A 21,420-nucleotide genomic window follows, 5' to 3' on the forward strand; every position below is an offset into this window, starting at 1 on the left:
AGGACCCTCACCACAAGAGGAAGGGCCAGCGATAATTACACAGTCCCCACCCCTGGGTGAGGTGCAAGACAGGAAAAAGTTTCAGCCACCAGACAGGAGAGCCTGTGTTGCTCTGTCGGTTCCAATGCTGCGGTACTGCGGCACATGGTATGAAACCAGATGGTAGCAAAGCCAAGCAACTGGGACCCTATCACAGAATTCGGGCAATGACAAGTGGGTTGGGAAGAGGACAGAAAGTCTCAACCTCTGCAGATGATTTCTGTCAAATGGGAGGGAAAGATATTTTTTCAAGGAAGACCTGATACACAAAAGCATGAACAAAAAAAACACTTCACGAAGATAGAGGCCAAAAGCAGTAAGGTACAGAAAGCTTGCATGGCTTTATGTTCCCTTCCTCCACCAGTCTGAGAATAGCTAAGAACTGGGACAAGACAGATCATCCATGTTGCACTGCTTGTTTCTTTCTTTTTTTTTTTTTTTTTGGTTGTTGTTGTTTTGTTTGTTTTTCCTGGACTGCTGAGCTCACCTGTGTTTGGTACTGTTCCCCTGGCTTGGCTTGGTCCCATGTGGCTGACTCCATCACCAGGGCAGATAGGCTTGGCTCAGCTGGGGTTTGGAGTCTGCTTCCACTCTGCCAGGGACAGGGTGTTCACTCCACTGGGCTCAAAGGAACAGAGAAGGGACCACAGGTGATGGAGTAGGGCTGAGTCCACAAGGCTGATCCTGAGACCATCTCAGCCAGGGATAGCCAAAATGGCACACTTCCCCTTCTTTCGGATCCTTGGCTTTTCCTGCTGAAACCATATCCCATTGATACGTGTGTGGTATGCAGTAAACCATGTTGTCACACCCACACAGCACTAAAAACTCCATCACCCTTCCCTGTAACCAGGACACTGTGAAATATCTGCTGCAACCCAACAGACCAAGCAGGTAAATGCCTGTGGTTTGATGGTGGATGATGATAAAAAGAAAAATACGGGAGAGGTCTGGAAGATTGATTACATTACCCAAACCTGCCAAGGCAAGCACGACATGCTTACAAATAGTGCAACCACTGGATGGCTGGAGAGGTGCCCTGTGCCTCATGCCACCACCTGGAACACCATCCTGGGCCTTAAAAAGGATTTTTTTTCCTGTTGGGACATGGCAGCCGTGAGAGAAATGAGCTGGACAATGAGACTCATTTCAAAAATAGCCTCATAGACATCTGGGTCAGAGAGCATGGTATTGAGTGGGTGACGTCCCCAAACAGAACCTACATATACTGTGGAAGAGAATAGTCCCTGTGGTCCATATGGGGAATGTGTTAGGGAAAACTCTCTGGATTAGTCCTGCCTCAATCAAAGACAAACTCATCTGTGGGACTGGTTTTGCTCAAGGACAGAGGTGCACTTGATGTAACTTCCTGTACTTGGTTGTTTACTTCCTGCAAAGTTAAGCAAAGTCATATGGAAAGATAACAAAGTAACGCAAATCAACACATAAGAATTTCTAACAAATTTAAGAAATGTAAGATGGTGTAAGGCACCTCTGTCTTACAAACTGGCATTATTATCTTTAAATAGCAAGAACAAAAGGAAGTGCTTCTTGATCCCAAATTAATTTCCTTAGTGAAAACCTTCATTAAAAAAGAGATTAAAAGCCGTCAGTCTTATTGTTAAGGTAACACCTAATATACACCTTTACTTTGGTACATCTAAGCCTCTTCCAAAGGATAAATGCTTTATATGGCTATTCTAGGAAGGTCAGAAGGTTGAATGCACTGTGTTCTACCTCATCAAACAGAACAGCTGCCTTAAGCAGCAATTTAAACACCAGTAACAAATTTTAATGTACAAAAGAAAATGCTGGCAGGCACGTGTCATTCATTGTATTCACTTATTTTATTTTCACTACCAAATGCAAAAGAAACACACAGTTAAGTTTCAGGTATGGATACAGAGTTTTCTAAAAATATCCGTTTCATGTTCTCTTCAATAAACCATGTGTTCAAATGTTTACATTTTAATCATAAGTAGCAGGCATCTTTTCCTCCCTGCTCCCTGCCACCAAGGGACTTTTTCTACTTTAATATAAAGTACTGTAAACCTCTTATTGAAAAAGAAAAACTCATAACAAAACTTCTTAGTCAAACACCTTTTCAGAATTGTTGTCTGGCATGGCACAGCATTTCATAGTTTATTTTGGTATAGTAATTATTGAAATTTTTTCAATATTTTTCAGGTTAGGTGTCTGTGAATATTTCAGACTTAAGGCAGACAATACACAGTTTAGAAATATATTAGCACATATTTGTCACTGTATGGCATTTTCAGTAGACATCGGTTTTTCACAATTCATTGTGCATTTCACATTTCAGAAAGCTTCTCCTATGCTGAACATCATCCTTCTTCCTTCAGTCTTGTTCTTCTACACCTGTACTTTTGCTCTCAGAACTCCAACCTCTAGGTGTTTGTGATCCTACATTCCTGAAAAGCTTGCATTCTTTACACAAGAATTAAATTTCTTCATACTTAATACATCTTTTTCCATACATTTCAAGGCAGCTGGTCAACATCTCAACTAAATGCAACAATTAAAAATTTAATTTTGGGGGAAAAATATAATTCACAGTTGCAATCATCAACACATTTAGTAACAATTATCTCAAATATGGAAGCTTTTAACCAGTACTAGAACTTGACAAGAACACGGGTTTCCTTTCTTGAAAATTCATTTCTCCTCTGGCTCACTACATGACTGTTGCAAGTTTGTGGAATAATGTGTGGAATATATTTAAAAACTAACTTTGAAGCTTAACATATTTATACTGATAGACGACAAAAATACTACACAACACAATATTTGATTGCAGATATTCTATAAGATACATTGTGCACTTATTAAATTTTTTTTTTCACTTCAAATATAAGTGCAAAGCAGGAGTTAATATTTCAATTCTACACTGTAGTATCAGTCATGTATACATAAACCAGCACTTTTTCTACCACCAAAATCAAACAGCATTTTGGGTAGCATAATGATTACACTAAAGTATGACAAATGCAATTCCAGCTGAAGACAGTTTCTAAAACAAAGTACTTAGTCTATTAATACAAAAGCCATGTAAAAATATGACATTATTAATGTGACTGTAGATATGAGATATTTCAAAATACAAAATACAGTGTTTCTTGGTGGTTTTTTTTGGTGTTGTTTTTGCTTTTTTGTTTTGTTTTTTTTTTAAAGGTTACACAATTGGCAGTAGCAAATTCAGCAAAATCACTACATTTACGTCCTCAACAACTTTTTGAGAAAGCCACTGGGTCTGCTCTGGGACCTAAATATTGACACTGCAGGTGACTATACATCCCCGGAGTCCAAAGCACTACTTGGTCCTATCCTCCCAGCTAAGAACATTCATCCCAAATGATCAAGCCCTCCACACAAGCCTCTGGTTGTTAAAAAAGACTGTCTCTCACCAGCAGCAAACAATTACTCTGCAGTGTAAAGATATGGCTTTCTCTAAAAATGATATAATATTAAAGTGAAAAAAAAACAACCAAAAAACAGCTCCACAAGACACTTAAAAATCATTCTTGAGTTCACCACTGCATTTATGCAATCAAATAGACTACATAATTAGTCATACTGTAGTAGAACAAGAAAAGAGACCTTTAATTCACTTGAAATATTAGCAGACTGGAAGATTTCTTCATTGCATTACACAAACTTCCCTGAGATTTTTACATAAATTATGTTTAGTCTACTATGTATTTGAAACCAATGAGCTACTGAGTGTCATACACTGCAAATTTTACATAATTCCTGCATATGTTATCCAGCTAAAATGCTGTCTTGATGCTTTAAAGCTTTATCTCCTTTGTTACAAAAAGACACATACACATAACTGAGACTACAAATGCAACAACATTTTTTGCACAAAATTTCAAATCCTCAAAGCAATGTATAGAAATTGAGAAAACTTGTTAAGTTGAACAAAGCACTTCAAAGTTCTTCGCAGCTTAAAAACTGACTGTGAAATTAGTTTGAGAAATCATCTATGCAAATGCTTGGTGGCAAGAATGTTAACAGAAATAGTTTTAAATGCAATGGACAGCGAGAAGGCTGATGCTGCTCTCCCTATTTAGCACTCTCTCATACTATAAAATTTTAATTTTGTAGGAGTGATTGTGGGAGAGAAACATCACAGTGGTACAAAATACTGCTATACTGGCACTATGTTACACTAAGTAAGGATATTTAAATTTTTTTTTTTAGTTATTTTAAAAGCTGAGGTTCTTCAACTCAACTTCAACATAAGATGGATGTAGTTTACCACAAATATTAAGGAGGCTCCACGATGAAAGTAACCTCTGTTTCACTTACTCACTGCCACAAATTTTAAAAATGAACACTTCATTTTAAATATAAATCTGGATGTCAGGTCAGTTTGCCAAGCTGTATATCCCCTTAATTGAACTTCTCTCAGCAGAAGTCCAAGAAGAACAAGCATTTTACTTTGCAAATAATAATGCTTAAGTAAAAACAAACAAACAAACAAGATTATTTGAACTAAAAAACACCAAACCCTGCAATCATACTGCTTTGAGATATGAGATTATCCCCAAGTTTTATGCCTCCAGGCAAAACCGAAGCATTCTCTTGTCCAAAAATTTTACTTATTTCAAAAGCTGAATTATACAGCATTCAGGTAGCTCTGATCTCTTTCCAGTTCTCAGTAACTGGAATCATGTCCTTGCCCTCCGCTGAGCACGGAGAAATTGCACTTGTAAGTCCTCCTTCCAAATAGTCTCATGTTGGGTATTACCACAGAAAGAAATACACTTGGGCCACTTCAATACAGAACAGGCTTGATGTGATTGTGACTGGCCATATCAGATACTGAGCTGTAAGTATTCTTTTTCTGTGCTGAAAGGAAGATATTAAAATGATCATCTTAATGGCAAAGTGAGGAATTGTGAAAGCGAGGGCATTTTCTAGATTTTTAATCCTGCTTCGAAAGTTCCAATTCATGGATACACTTATGACTGCATGGAAACTACAAAGATGGAAAGAAAAAAAGAGCAGCATTTAAAAGCAGTATGTTTAACTTTTCCTTGTTTAAACTGAAGACACTGCCTTCTGTAAAATGAATTCACTTCTATGTGTTATCACTGTACCCTCAATTCGAGAAAGGCAATCTAATACTCGGCAAGGGAAGAGTAAGAAAAAAGGATAACACCTTTGATTTTTTAATTTTTAAATTAAAATTTTTGCATGAATTAGTAAATTTTCTGTCTCTCCCAACAGAGCACAATTTGCTCCCTTTTCCTCAAAATACTTACAGTACTTCACACAGCCTATTACATCTCTTTGGATATACTGCTGGCTGACAACTGATTTAGACAGGCACAGCAAACCACTTCTGTTTTGTTACATAGAGAAGCCAGTTCTGCATCAACAACAAAAAAATCATGAAACTGTATTAACAGACAAAAGTCTTTGTGCAACACACAAAACAGGGTGCCAAGTCACTACATATCAGTGCAAAAGCATTTCTAGAAGTCTTTTCTGGGCATCTCCATTTCAACACAGAAATACACTGGTTTTTTATCTCTTAGTTTCATCACATTTTAAGTCACCCTTTTTTTTGTATTGCCAGGTAAGGCAAATAATGGTGTTGCTGATTCACCACCCATTATTTAATTTAGAAAAATAATTTCTTTCCCTATAGAGAATTTCAGCATGTTCTCATACTAATAACAAATATATCCTGATAAAAAAGCCCTAGCAGGATTCCTCAGTATGCAGATTGAGATAGGGTATTTGCCACACAGATTGTACTTCCAGCAAGACTAAGATGTGTGCACATGTACATATGTCAAATATACACAGCTGACCAAGTACATTTTGTTCTGCATTCCAACTCATCCTCTGAAGGAGAGACAGTTTTCTCATCCACCCATGTTTTCCCTTATATGATCCACTCGCTGAGCAAGATCCCGAAAGGTGGGGCGCAGGGAAACATTATTGTTCCAGCATTCTTTCATGATAGCATAAATCTGGAGAAGAAAAGAAAAAAAGAAAATTAGTAGTAGGTAAACAGATACCATATATATTTACTTTAAACTGGACTAAAGAACATCCAGCTTAACTTTATGCTTCCAAACAACAGCTGCAAAAGTGTATGCTTAAACTCCTGCTATACCCATCAGTTTATCTGCTTGATTCCAGTGACAGCAAGAATCTAGGATAGGTGGCTCTGCAAAAACTCTTATTATAAAAAAAAAGTTTTTTTAAAGTTATCATGAAAATTCACTCAGCTGTTTTTTGAAACTTTTGTGAGACTTAAGTTATTTTGCTAAGTTTTTATATATTTTTTCTTGCTCTTTTTTTTTAGAAGTTCAAAAGGCTTTGATGTGACAAACACCAGTATGACCAGAAATCAGATTTACAGAGACACTAATTCTAAATAAGGCTTCCCCTGAAAACTTAACATATACTTCTCCACATCTGTGAATGAAATTCTAAATTATTCTTCATATATAATCAGAAATAAGTAAAAAAATAGTTACTGTGCAAACTGAAGCTACTTTGAAAGCTATTTCCCCTACAATAGTTACGTGGAAGTAGTTTTCTTATTGCCCAGAGATGCACCTGATAATACCTGGTCTCACATGACTTGCCAAGCTCTTCACCTGTGCCCTTCTCATTAATTCAGTCCAAATTATTACCAATTTTTAATACTTTCAACAGTTTTTCACATGTTGCTTAAGAACAATCTGCACAGCTACCAGGAAAAAAAGTAGAAATTCCTTTCTTTCCTTATCTTTCAGCAAATGTGAAACACCTGCACTGACCAAGCTGCTTTAGAACCAAGTTTCAAGCAGCTTGTAAGCTGCAAGATAAGCTGCTGTAAACTACAGGTACCTGGAAGATTTCTTATCTGTGGTGACTGGCCTTTCAGGATCAAAAGGGGATGAGTTCAGTTTCTGACACAGAGACATTTCCACCCTGCTTTCATATCTGGAGAAATGTCAGACACTGAAACCTTTGGGTTAGTTAAAATACTGCTTCAGTAAAACCAATTATGTATTATCTAATACACATGACATTAAGGTTATCTATAAAAAGACAAACTTTTGCAATTCAACAGTTGCTGTTCTTGTACATAAAATGCAAGAAAGGTTCTTCAAAGACTTCTCTTTCCATTCTCTATACATTTTTTCTTCCCCCACGGCTTCCTGCCTCACTTGTCCCATTCTTTCTCTCCTCTATTAGGCCACTTGACCCTGATGTTTCCTCTTCCGCCAGTTTTGAATGGGTTATTTCTTGACTTATTGTCAAGTGTGCTTGACTTTAAGGGAATGCAGCAACTAATCTGAGCTGGAAGTTACATATGTACATATGTAAAAAACAAGAATAACTCATAATTATTTTAATTTTTTTTTTTCATTACTGATTCACCTACACGGCCCAACCAGGTCAGATTGACTGAACATGGCTTTGTATACCCTGCTGTGAATAACAGAATACTACAAGGCTTAGGAGTGGTATAAAAGCATTTTTTAAAGCATCTGGAGTATAAGTAAAGCCAGAAGAACACTGAATTGTGTTCATGATGTAATATGCATCTTTATGTAATTGGTGTGCTCTGAGGGCAGCTTTAACGCAATACTTTAGTATCCACAATGAACATGAATACAAATCTGAAGACCCTGAATATAGAAAATCTGATTCATATACTTCACTGTGCCTACAGTCTGCAAGTTGAAAATGCTTGACAATGAACAAGATACATGATAAACATGAGCCATCTACACTTGAGAAGATAACAGTAACAGAAAAGGCAATAACCAAGATAATTCCAGGATTTAAAGAGCTTCTTAAATGTGAAAAACCTTAGGTAGATATTTTTTTTTTGCTAAATATTACAGATTTCAAAAGAATCCAAGGTTCACAGCTTTGAATGAGAATCTCTGCACGGGACTTTAATGGAACAAGTTCTATATACTAATCTTGGTGCCTTAATACCTGTATCTTTTTGAAATACAAGTGAGTGCCCAGCAGTCTGTCATAATAGTCATATTTCATATAATCAGGAAGCCTACAGTCTGGGCTCCTGAGGCAGTACAAGATAAAGGATCAGAAAAAACAAAGATTACATTCATCATGAAACTGATAAAATATCAGCACAGCCATGCGAATGCACTTGAATAAATACTTCAGTGGTCCAAGCAGAACAAAATACAAGTTTTGCATTTACAGGTACCCACCCTAACTGAGCACCCTTCACACTATAGTAATACTTTTACACAGTACTTCACCTCATCAGGGCATCCATCTGGTCTTGGCAGTCGTCCATTATTTTTCAAAAGCTCTATCAAATGAAATACAATCATCTGCCCTTGTTTATCATTGCCAATCATGCGCATGAATTCCTGAAAAAAAAGGCCAACTGTAATATAATATTCATATGTAATATAATATAATGTAATGTAATAATCTTTAGAAGAAAAAAAAGATGCTGCAATATTCTTATCAAGAATATTGATTATCAAGCAAGAATTCTTTGAGAATAATGAGAGTAAATTAAATAGCACATAATGATGAAATTATAAATTACACATTCAGAGAATATATCAATAATTAAAAATGGAAAAATGATACAGAATAGAATAAAATGGAATGATACATACACAATTTAAAGCACTAAGTGAAAAATCTTTTAAAATCTTGATCATCAACTAATGACTTGGCTGCCCTGGATAAAAAGAAGGCTGAGGTTTTCAATTACTTCTATGACTAGTCCTCCAGGGCAAGTGGTCCAGGCACACTGCCCAAGCTGAGAAAGGCAGATGGAGGGACCGAGAGAAGGAAGACACTAAGCCCACTGTAGGAGAGGGTCATGCTCACAACCATCTAAGGAACCTGAATGTGCAGAAGTCTGAAGGATCTGATGAAATTTATTCAGGGGTCCTGGAGCTGACAGATGAAGTTATTAGGGTGAAGTTTGTGATGACTGGAAAAAGGGAAAGAACCCTGATTTTTGAAAAGGGGTTAAGTGGAAGACACAATGAACTACAAGCTAGTCAGTCTTGCCTCTGCCAAGCAAGATTATGGAGGCAACTCTCCTGCACAGCATGATAAGGCATATGGAAAACAAAGTGACTGGAAACTGACAACGTGGCTTTACTTAGGGCACAAATTTTTGCCTGAGAAATCCAGTGTTCTTCTATGATGGAGCTATCAAGACTTACGCAAAGTTTGACAATCCCACATTACATCCTTGTCTATAAATGGGAGAGACATGGGTTTGAGGGATGAAGGACTCATATTGCAGCATCCTTTTTTCATGGATAAAAAACTGTCTGGAAGGTTCAGATCTGTGGTCAATGGCTCACTGTCCAGGGGGAGAGCAGCGATGGGGGGTGTCCCTCAGGGGTTGGTACCAGGGCTGAAACTGTTCAACACCTTTGTAGGGGATGTGGACAGTGGGACTGAGTGCACCCTCAGCACTCTCACTGACCACAGCCTGTGTGGTGGAGCCGACACCCTGCAGGGAAGGGATGCCATCCAGAGGGACCTGGACAGGCTTGAGATGGGCTCATGCAAACCTCATGACATTCAACAAGGAGAAGCACAAGTTTCTACCCTGGGTTATGACAATTCTGGATAAACCTGTGGGTTGGGAGGGGAAGTGACTGAAAGCAGCCCTGTGGAGAAAGACTGGGGGTAATGGCTGATGAAAAACTCAACATGACTCAGCAGTGTGCACTTGCAGCCCAGAAAGCCAAACATGTCCTGGGCTGCATCCAGAGCAGCGTGGGCAGCAGGGCCAGGGAGAGGATTCTGCCCCTCTGCTCTGCTGAGACCCCACCTGCAGTGCTGCATCCAGCACAGGAGGAACATGATGTTGGAGCAAGCCCAGAGAAGGGCATGAGGTTGATAAGAGGGCTGGATCACCTTCCTTATGAAGACAGACTGAGGAATTTGGGTTTGTTCTGCCTGGAGAAGAGAAGGTTGTGTGGAGACCTCACAGCAACTTCCAGTATCTGAACAGGGCCTACAGGAAAGCTGGAGAGGGACTCTTCAGAGAGAACTGCAGTGATAGGAAAAGGAGTAATGGATACAAAATGAAAGGGGAGAAAAAGGTTGGAAATTAGGAAGAAATTCTTTACTGCGAGGGGTGAGACACTGGAGCAGGTTGCCCAGAGAAGGTGTGGCTGCCCCATCCCTGGGGGTGTTCAAGGCCAGGCTGGATAGGGACAGACCCAATGGTCTAGTGGGAGGTGCCCCCATGGCAGGGGATTGGCACTAGGTGATCTTTAAGGTCCATTCCTTATATTCTATTCTATGCTTCTGTGATTAATTAGTTTTAAAAGGATGAAACTCACAGCTGATTCTAAAGACCTCTCTGAAACATTAATATAACTTAATGCTTTGAAAAATGCTGAACAGAAAACAGATATTATCATGCTGATGTATAAAAAATGGCTAGCAGGACTAATCAGTAACTACACAGCAGAAAAATTAGTGTTATTAAAGCCAGCAAAAATGGCTTAGATAAAAAAGTCCAAAAAACCAAAATAAGCAAAAAACAGATTAAAACCTCACTCAGAATACCCGACCACCAGAAGTAAATGAGGATGTGCCATTAACTGAAATAAACTTCTAAGCACAACATAGAGGACATTTTTCTCTTCCAATGCTATAAAATTTCTTTAATGATCCTTGACATGAAACTGTGAAACATCCGTTGGTTGAACGTGCAAATGGCCAAGTTGTAAAAACAATGTCTAATTATAAAGAGTATGAGAGTTGAACAGACTTTGGTTAAATTTACCAAATTACCTTTTCTTGATCCTATCAATAGGATATCCAACCTCATAAAATGACGAATGCACACGGAGAATCAATTCATTGAAAGAATAGTCCTCCTGTTCCTCATAACTTACTCTATCACTTTTCATTTCATAATCTTTCTGGAGAACTCTAGGCGTCTGCAACATTTACATTCTTAGGCTGGAAGAGCTGTCCTGAGTTCCTCCTTAATACCTCTGATAGCTCATTGTATGGAATTAGTAAGAGGTCCACTGAGGCCAGTGCAGTGTTATCCTCCAAGGGCATTTGTGCCTATCACTACTATTCAACTCTTAAAACCACATTTGCCAGGACTGACACTCTGGTGAAGGGTGAGGCCAGCTCCAGTTAAATACAGAAGCCTCAACTCTCCTCTGTTATGCCCATGGATACTGCTAGGTGAAAATAAAAGCATGTATCTTATTTTCAATTGGAGGATAATAGTATCTTTCTTCACCCACTGTAAGTTTGTCTTTAATGACACCTGTCAACAGTCTGCAAAAGGCACTATTTTTTTTCTTGAACTTCACTAACTTACTAACTTGGGTTCTGCAAATATAAAATGCCTTTAAAGTTCCTGATTTAAAATTCCTTAATCTATATATATATGTTTGGCTCAACCTTGAATTTGGAACATTAAAAATAAAGGTCATGCAATAGAATGGTTGCATCTGGGATAACACTCCACGAAGGATGGGAAAGAACTACCTATAGTAAGAGATTTTAAAATATTTTTCAATCAGAAGCCACAGAATGGATAAGATAAGCACAGACTATGAAATAATTTTCAGATCTTTCCCTCTTATGCCTTGATACCAGTACCTTTTAGTTACTGCTTCAGACTGGATGCTGTCTCACAAACACTATGGCATCTCCAGAAAGGGATCAGTAAATATCAACCTATTGAGGCACACAACAATCTAGAAAATTTAAATAAACAAATTCTCTGAGATTCATTAACAATATACTTACAGCTGGTGGGCTTTTGCTTTTGTCAATATAGGTGAAGAGCTCATACAAGACCACACCAAAGCTCCACACATCTGAGGCCACAGAAAATTTGCTTTCTGTCAGTGATTCTGGAGCGTACCTACAACACATGGAACAAGGAAAATTTCTCTCTGCAACACATGTCATTTTGATTTTGCAAATATTTGCTTTAGTAAGAGAGATTTCTTTTTCATGAATAAGTGTTCTTCATTCATTGATATTAGCATGTTCTCATTTCCTTTTGGTACCTTCAATTATAATTGAATAACAAATATAATAACTCCTTTAATAATAATAAATTAGTTTTGAAAACCAAATCCACCTTAAAGAAACTCAGTTTGTTCATAGTGATAACTATAACCAAGTTTGATTTTTTTTTTTCCCCGACAAGGTTGTAGATATATTTTTTATTTGTAGTGCAAGCAAGCAATAATTTGGTGTAAACCTGGAAAGAAACAATTATACATTCCATCACTTTCAGAGACCCTTCAACTGTGTTGCAGGCGCTTCTGGAACTACACTGTCCATCTCCAATAACATCTACTAAGACGCCTTTTTATATCATTTATTCTTCAGGTAAACAGTGCCTAAGTCAGAATTAAAAAACATACTAAAATTGCATGTATAGAATGGCATTTTCTCTTGGAGTGTATCCAGCAGATCCCAGCTGGAAGACATGAAAGACCAGTTTTAGAGAACTAGAAGGCCTAAAAGTTTCAAAGCATCCAGACTAATGGGCTATTTTAGACTTCCTTTATTTCTGAATATGTCCTCTGTTGGTCGCTATTTTCTTCAAATAGATATTTTTTGCAATTTTTGTTTTGGGTATTTTTCTGTGGGTTTGTTTTTTTTTTTTTTATGTATGTTGAAAAGTCCTAGATGCTACTCTGTAAAGTGAAATACATGCATGTAACTTTCACATTGCTGGAAAACTGATGTGGAGCTTGCAAGTAAGAATTCCACAACATGCAAAATGAATTGGCTGAAATGGCAAAAACTGAAAACATGCTATGATTTCACATACCAAAAGAAGACTTACCAAAATATAGGACTTTCACCAGGTTCTTTCACTTTGTAGTATTCTTTGTCTTGTGGCAAGACTTTTGTCAATCCAAAATCTCCAATTTTCACTCTGTTCTCATTCTCCACCAAGATATTTCTTGTTGCTAAATCCCGGTGAACATATCTTTTTGTACCCAGATACTCCATGCCCTAGGTTGTAGAGGTTACAAACAGAACGGGAAATTACTTATTTTTACCATTACATAGCTGCACTTTCCCTAAGAGGATGAATTAACCTCAAAGTTAAAAACAAAACCAGGTTTGTCTTCTCTAAGGAGTTAATTTTTCCAAGTTCAGAGACTTCCCTTAACTGGAGAGACTGAGAACCTATCAGAGCCAAGTATTTTTTGATTATGTTGCTGGGTAAACACTACTGCTCCTTTCTGTGCCCAAATGCAGTTGGCTGGTGATATGCAGAAGGAAAAAATTTGGGCTATGCTATGGAATCCAGAGCACATGAGAAGTTTGTCCAACCTATTTATTTCATTTACACTTTTTTCTCCATTTTCTGCATCTGCTTTCCAATTGCTTCCATGAAACTTTGTGTTATGATTCCTTGAATTTGACAATTATTCACTGTATTCCCAACTGTGTACCTTGTTTCTCTTTTGTATGGACCATTATTCACCAAAACAGTTCTGCTTATTGTTATATATCCACAGATTGCTGTAACAAAACACTGGTTTGAAGCCATGTTGTCTTTTGCTGCTGCTGGTCCCTTCTTACCAATGCACCTAATTACTTTCACTAACAATGAAATTTGGAAGAAGCCAGTGTGTGTAGTGGCACTACTAAAACAAGAAGGTCTTGCTTAGACAGCAATAAATGGAGGACTGAAAGTGATGTGGCACAATGTCAAGAGATGCCCAATTCATATGTAAAAGGAATCACAAAGCAAGCTGTCAGTTTCATAGTTTTATAAGAAAGCATATCACCCCTCCTTTTCCCAATGGGAAACTTAAATTACACTACTAGTGTTGGTGATCACAAAAGTTCTGAAAATTAACATTATACTATACATGCCAAAAGGCTTATTTCTCTCTCCCTCTAATTTTTAAAATACTTCATTTCTTTAATTTTTATTTTTTTTTTAAATGTGAGAAACCTCAGAGTTTGGCTATCTTTCTCTCAGAGTCTAGTACCTCGCAGTACCATTGGGTGGCATTGCTGCTCTCTTACAGATCATTCTACAACATCTGCTCAAAAATGCCCCATTCCTCATTGCCAGCTTATTCACTGCCATAAATGCCAAACCTAACTTCTTCAAGGTAAGGCTTCTGTGTTTCTGTGTTTTCTATGAAAAGGCTTCTGTGTTTTCTATGAAAATGCTGCAAGCTTTTTCTTACTACGATGGTCTATTCTGAAAACAGACCTAAAGTTTGATGACAATAACTTTTCTGTTAGCCTGGAAAACACCTAAGACAGAGCTTTCACTGAAATCATGCAAATTCTAAGTGGATATCATAATCCTGTGGCACTAGTCTAAAAATAGAGTTTAAATGTGACTTAAAATGTTTCTGTCTTTAAAACTTTCAGGTGTCCAGCAAGGACACCTGAAACACTTTGAACATTAAGGGAAGGAAAAAACCCTTTTCCAGTATAGTAGCAAGGAACCAAAACAAATTAAAGAGCCAAACACAGTCATCTTAACCCTCAGGTAATGGGTGTGCCTTAATTTCTGTCATACACTTCTGAGGAGAGCAGCAAGGCAGAGGTAGAAAGGTTTTTGATCAAAACCTCCCAAGATTACTGACAGAAATGTCCAGCAGAAGGAAGAGATGTGAGATGCTGAAAGAGCAAGCATTGCAAGAAAAGCAAAACCAGCTGAAAAGTGTAATGTGATCAGCTAAATGAAGAAAAAGCATTCAGGTTCCATTTTCACAATATCAGGTAATCACTGTGTTTATAATTGTTTTGGAGTAACAGAATGCCACAGATTAGAGTGAAATCTTACAGCAATCGATACAACCTCTACTTCGCAGACCATACAGCAACAACTCTCCAGAGCAAGGCACATACACTGTAACTCTTAGATTTTGCTTTCCTTAGAAGTGAAGACATTTCTTTAAGAGCAAGTTCTATGCAGATTTCCCACATTTTCATTCTATTCGTCCTTATTGTGTGCCATTACCAAAGCAGGATATTTTCACACTTCAGTATCTCCAGGATGCATACAGCTCCCTTCCTCTTGGCTGGTGCTTGGTACTTAGGAAGGAATCACCTTATCTACTATTTTGATTTCTCATCATCCTGAAGACCTGTAATAGTTAGGAAGTTCTTTCATATGTGTGTATGTACACACACACTAAGGTTCTTTTTTCTTTGTAGTTTCTGAATTTCCCAAAGATTTCTATCATATTTGCACAGCCACCAAGAGGCCAAGATCCACTTTCCAGTCCTCCCAATGGATACCTCAGGACCAGGGTCCTGAGACACATTGCCACTGTCATTTCACCAGGCTTTGAATGAAAGCCTGAAGACTTCTACATGCTTCACAGCTGCTTATGAGAGTGCACAAGGCCAGCACCTTGAGATCACAGGCTGAGATGGACACAGAATAAAACAGCTAAGTGTCTGCATCCTTTTTGTGTTCAAAAATCCATGTTGCATCTTACTTCTTTGAAAGTCACCACCCTTATAAATGGTACTGAGTGTTAAGACTCTTCTAGATCTCTGCTTGAGCAAAGATTGTTTATAGTGACTTGCCAGCATAACAGCAGCAATTTTGTTGCAGAAGTAAGTATGAGATAATTTCTTATGCCTGTAACTGGAGAATAACTTGTTGTTTTGGAGACACAGATCAGAGAGCTCTTCAACCCTCTGAAGTGGTTTCAATCCTCTCTCTCTGCAAAAAGACTGACATTTGCTGTAGACTTGCTAACATTTTTTGTTTTCCCTCATTCCACAGGCCCAAGGAGCTTCTCCTGAAGACTACCCACATTGCCATTCTTCAGTGAAGCACATGAATAGGTGAGATAAACTGTTAAGGGTGCAGCATTCCTCGTACATGCAAGAGGTTCAGCAGCTAAAAGGTTAGTTCAGTTTCAAGTAGAGAACCAGCAAGCTCTTTTCATCATGAGAAAGTTTGAATGTCAGGAGAAGATTTTGGCTCTGGCAGAGACTCTCTCTTGATTCTTGTTGGACCCTTTCTGTTGATATTGAAGAAGCTAAGTCTTAGGATCTTAATGCGGCAGGGCATGATTGTCAGATAAAAAAATATCTGTGGGCAACATACCCTAAAAAATACCCTCCATCCTAAAAAATATCCATCCTAGCATGATGAGGAAACTGACAGAAGAGCTCGCCAAGCCACTCTACATCATCTGACATCAGTCCTGGCTCACTGGGGACATCCCAGATGACTGAAAGCTGGCCAGTGTGACACACATCCACAAAAAGGGCCAGAAGGAGCCTGGGAAACTACAGGCCAGTAAGCCTCAGCTTGGTGCCTGGCAAGGTTGGGGAACAGATCATCTTGAGTGCCATCACACAACACCTACAATATGGCAAAGACTCAGACCCAGCCAGCACAGATTGAGGAGGGGCAGGTCCTGCCTGGTCAACCTAATTTCCTTTTACGACCAGGTGACCACCTGGTAGATTTGGGAAAGCTGTGGATGTCTGTTTGGACTTCAGCAAGGCCATCTCCCACAGCAGTCTCCTGGAAAAGCTGGCAGCCCACAGCTTGGACAGGTGCACCTTTCCCTGGGTTAAGAACCTTTCCCTGGAGAGCAGGCCCAGAGAGTGATGAATGGTGCTGCATCCAGCTGGGGGCTGCTCACTAGCGGTGTCCCCCAGGGATTTGTGTTGGGCCCAGTTCGGTCTAACGCCTTCACTGATGATCTGGATGAATATACCCTCAGTAGATTCATGAACAATACCAGGTAGGGTGTGAGTGTTGATCTGCTGGAGCACAGGAGGGCTCTGCAGAGTTACCTGGACAGGCTGGATCGGTGGGCCAAATCCAGCGCTGTGAGGTTTAACAAGACCTCATAGTGCCAGGTCCTGCACTTTGGCCACAACAGCCCCAGGCAGTGCCACAGGCTGGGGCAGAGTGGCTGGAAAGCTGCCCAGAGGAAAAAGCCCTGGGGGTGCTGGTGACAGCACCTGAACAGGAGCCAGCAGTGCCCAGATGGCCAAGGAGGCCAATGGCATCCTGGCCTGTACCAGCAATAGTGTGGCCAGCAGGAGCAGGGCAGGGATTGTCCCCTGTACTCAGCACTGGGGAGGCTGCACCTCAAATCCTGTGTTCAGTTCTGGGCCTCTCAATTTAGTAAGAACACTTTGGTGCTGGAGCATGTCCAGAGAAGGGCAATGGAGGTGGTGAAGGGTCTGGAGCTCAGGTCCTGGGAGGAGCAGCTGAGGGAGCTGAGCTTGTTTAGTCAGGTGAAGAGGAGGGTAACGGGGGACCTCATCACTCTCTACAAATCCCTAAAAGTAGGTTATAGCCAGATGAGGTTTGAGCTCTTTTCCCAGGCAACCAGCAATAGGACCAGTGGACACAGTCCCAAGCTGCCCCAGGGGAGGTTTAATTTGGACATTAAGAAGAAGTTGTTCACAGAAACGGTGATTGGGCATTGGAATGGGTTGCCCAGGGATAGGGGGAAGTCACTATCCATGAAAGTGTTTAAGGAAAGACTGGATGTGGCGCTCAGTGCCATGGTCTAATTGACAAGACAGTGTTCATTCAAAGGTTGGGCTCAATGATCTCAAATGTCTTTTCCAGCCTAGTTGATTCTGTGATTATGTAATCTTATGTAACCTACCGTTTCCATGTATTTGATGTACGTATTGGGAAAAGCAATTTCAAAATATTTCTGGTGCATGCCTTGAGGGGATGTGTTTATATTTTTTGTCTCTCTTCCGCTCATCTCCATTTGTTATCTTTTCCTAAACACCTAAATATGCAATGAAATCTCAGGTGTCTATGGTCTATTATATATAAAGTATAATTACAGAACAAAACTAGAGAAGGCATAAGCCCTTTTTTTAAGGAAAATGAGATATCACAAGAAAAATCAGATATTTGTACCTCTTTTCAGGATTTTATGAATTCTATTTGGTACCAAATAATTTATTTCATGTTTGGGTACTTCTAAGGCCTCTAGTTCTGCGTAAGGAAATCATGTATCCTTGCTCTTGCTTACAGTTTAAAGTAAATTGTTTTAACATACACGTGTTGTTGTGGTGTTTTTATAGCTGAATGTCAGATTTCTGAAAATTCCATCATAGAATGTCATGGACAGATTGCCCGAGTGAGTACATTAACTCTACAATATTTTATGTCAGGTCACCTTAGGGAGAAAAGAGAGTATATTCTCCCTCAGTCAGCAGATAGGCCAGTCTCAGCATCCCATTTTAAGATACCCAGAAGTTTTTACAGCTCTTAAGTACATGAATATATTGCTACTTTTTCTTAGGGTTATGTAATGTTAGCTTTATAGAAAATAAACCAAAACAACCAGTTATTGTTGGTCTAAGACAAATGGGATGAAAAAAGGAGACAAAACTTCATTGAAAGATTTATATAATTTGAAATGTCCTACCTTGCATATCTGAGATGCATAAAGCAAAAGCTTCTTGTGGTCCAGCCTCTCCTTGTGTTTCTGCAGATAATCTCGTAAACTTCCATATGGTAAGTATTCCATAATTAATCTTAGATTCCTACGTCCTTTTACAGCAATAACAAAAAATACAAATAAATTTTTTCTGCAATTTTCCAAAAACAAGCTTTTAAATGTAAGTATTTTAAAACATCTATCAGTAAACAGTAACAGAAAATGGACTTACTAAAAAAATATTAATTCATGATCTGTACATCACTATGCAATTTTTCCATATATTAATTGTATTTCCTCAGAAAATGCCACTTATTGAAACTCAACAACAATGTGATATGCTTAAAAGAATAATATATCACTAATCAACATTATCTCATCAATATTTCAGCTACTAATGCTAAAACAAAGTAGAAACTGCTGCCAAGATGAAACTCGGAATGGCAAGTGACATCAACTTCTTACCAATGTCACTATCTTTCAAAACAACTTCTGTTTTGTACTCTCTCAGTCCTGGTAAACTTAGGACAAGTCAGTGTCATAAACACTTACCTCTCCGAATTTCTCAGTGTGCATATTTAGGCGTATTCAATATAGCACATACCTGCACTGTAGCATACTCCTTTGTATTTAACGATGTTATCATGCTGCAGAGATTTTAGTATTTCAATTTCTCTTTCAAAGTCCCTAAGGTGCTCTTCTGTGCTGTGTTGCAGCTTTTTCACAGCAACCACTTCCCCAGTATTATCCTGCAGTGGGTCATACCGGCACATCTCAACACTGCCAAAATTTCCCTAGGTCACAAATGGAAACACTTGGGAATTAGAAACAAGTCCATATTATTCTCTGTGTTTCCTAGTATACATATCTGTTCAGGTATAGTGTAGTTTTTGTTCAGTGCTCATTGTACTAAGCATTAAGGTGATGTGAAATGTCACAACATTTCCCTGAGAGAAAAAGTGCAGGACCAAGGATAACAGTTGCAAAAGAAACGTATTCCATGAAAGGAAGCAAACAACAAGGAAACAAGGAAAGAGGGTGATGTCCATCTGTTTTCTCTCCTTTCACAAATTTCTGCTTCCACTGGCATAATTCTTTTCCTGCACTTGCATAAATCCCTTTGTCTTGGTTCTTAATTCTGCTCTGTTTCTTTTTGGCTCCTCTCCCATTTGTTTCAATGTTCTGGTTTTGTCACTTTCTTCATTTATATTGTCCTTTGTCTTCTTTTATGCAGCCATCACCTACCACTCTATTGTTCTCCCTGCTATGCTATCACAGTCAACAACCAATCATCTGCAAACAGAAGTAGTTCTGCTACTTTACTTCCAGGCTGCTTTAGTACTTCAAGCCAAAGAAATATATAACTAGCATGTAAAAACCAAATAAAACAGCAAAGAACCGTTCTAGAAAAATAGTCGTTGGTGAAGATCTGCCAGCTGCACTTGGTCATCTGTCTTGGTATGCTTTCACACAGGCTGCAATGATTTGCAAAACTAGTTACCAAATGCTGATTTCTAAAGCCAAAAAGTTCAAGGCCTACATGTATCTTGAAGACACATATCTTCCTTTTGAATTTAGAGACTATATATTCAGATTTCTCAGAATATGCATGCACAAACCCCCCAGTCCCACTAGTTCTGCACAAGACTGCTCCAGAGTGTTAGTAACTATCAAATGTGTGCATATATCTATCTATACATACATATATATATATGTGTGTGTGTGTGTGTGTGTGTGTATATGTATAAAGTTTATGTCTGGCAGCTCTGCATTACTGAAAAATACTTTAGCCTTTTGGTGTGACTGGATTCACTGTGGAGGTTAGCTAATTTTCTTCCGTCTAAGAACTGTGAAAATGAAAAACAAGCTAGAAGGAAGTGCACAGGTTGCTCAGATATGACTGAAACTAGCAACTTCTAAAAGAGAAGTTTCATTGTAAATACTGTATATGGGGTCATCTGACAAAAACTGAAAACCATAGCTATTTCCTAAACTATAACAGAATTTTGAAACATCTTACCTTTCCAAGTTGCTGTAAAAACTTAAGATGTCTTTCTTCAAATTGTGTTGGGTCTCGATCTTCAAAAGCACCAGAAAATCCAAGTGCTCCAATTCTCATATTTGGCAGCATATCACTTTCTGTCAATAGCTCATAATCTGAGAGGTAAAAGGCAGAAGGGAAGAAAGCAAAGAGAAGGCACAAAGTAGTGAACAAGAGAAGGAAGAACGTTATTACAATCATGATATGTTCTGCTTTTGTTTGGCACACTTCAAGCTCAGTAGAATATTGACAGCCACCTTTATTTCCAATGAGTAATTGGCAGTCAAATACAATGGTGTATTGCAAAAAACATACTAAAAGGAAAGTGAACCAATAGGAATCAGGAGTCTTTTTGATCTTATTGTATTGCAAACTCACCTGGAGTGAACAAACTGTTCAAATCACGTATAATTGCTCTAAAAGAAGGCCTGAAATCTGGCTCGTAATCCATACAGTGGTTTATGAGGTTTGCAAGTTCTGTCCAGTTGGGGGCAGGAAGCTGGTGCCTATCTTCATAAAACTGTAGTTTCTGGAATTGAACAGGTAAGTCAACATTTTACTACAGTAACATTTTACTTTTTATAACCGTGAAGAGTTGCAGAAGCCTTAACATTCTAACCAGAGTAGCCAAAAATTACAGCTCTAAACCTAGACTTGTTATCTCACCAAATGTACATCTCACTGACTTTCATCAAAAGCAAGGCTGGTATAATTTAGAGTGATCAGTTCAGAAATCTCCAGCCAGTTACTGGTAGAAGATAAGAGGATCGAGAAAGATGAGAAAAATAGTGTCTCCTTTATTGGTAGTTTCATAAATCCTCAACTGGATAGGTCCAGCAGAAAATTCTACTGACCTGTGAACTGGCTGAACTCACAGCTATGAAAAGCTTTGTGACTATTATGAAAGAATGTAGGGCAGCT

At 38.6% G+C, this 21,420-nt stretch overlaps 1 protein-coding gene across 17 annotated transcripts in view; it reads right to left on the minus strand.

The window, feature by feature from the left end:
• Positions 1 to 1,867: 1,867 nt before the first annotated feature.
• The window catches only part of JAK2 (Janus kinase 2), an 86,654-nt gene continuing 67,101 nt past the window's right edge, over positions 1,868 to 21,420 (minus strand). For all 17 annotated transcript variants that reach the window (XM_086867876.1, XM_086867875.1, XM_086867880.1 and 14 more), the window contains 8 exons: positions 20,878 to 21,028; positions 20,479 to 20,615; positions 19,063 to 19,252; positions 18,447 to 18,571; positions 12,878 to 13,050; positions 11,821 to 11,938; positions 8,313 to 8,426; positions 1,868 to 6,047 (listed from right to left, as the gene is read on the minus strand). In XM_086867876.1, coding sequence (XP_086724002.1) covers positions 5,940 to 6,047; positions 8,313 to 8,426; positions 11,821 to 11,938; positions 12,878 to 13,050; positions 18,447 to 18,571; positions 19,063 to 19,252; positions 20,479 to 20,615; positions 20,878 to 21,028 — 1,116 coding nt within the window. In that variant the 3' untranslated portion in view covers positions 1,868 to 5,939. The remainder of the gene's footprint in view (positions 6,048 to 8,312; positions 8,427 to 11,820; positions 11,939 to 12,877; positions 13,051 to 18,446; positions 18,572 to 19,062; positions 19,253 to 20,478; positions 20,616 to 20,877; positions 21,029 to 21,420) is intronic.

Source organism: Cyanistes caeruleus, chromosome Z (genome assembly GCF_971803275.1).
Source record: "Cyanistes caeruleus chromosome Z, bCyaCae1.hap1.1, whole genome shotgun sequence".
NCBI classification, from domain to species: domain Eukaryota; kingdom Metazoa; phylum Chordata; class Aves; order Passeriformes; family Paridae; genus Cyanistes; species Cyanistes caeruleus.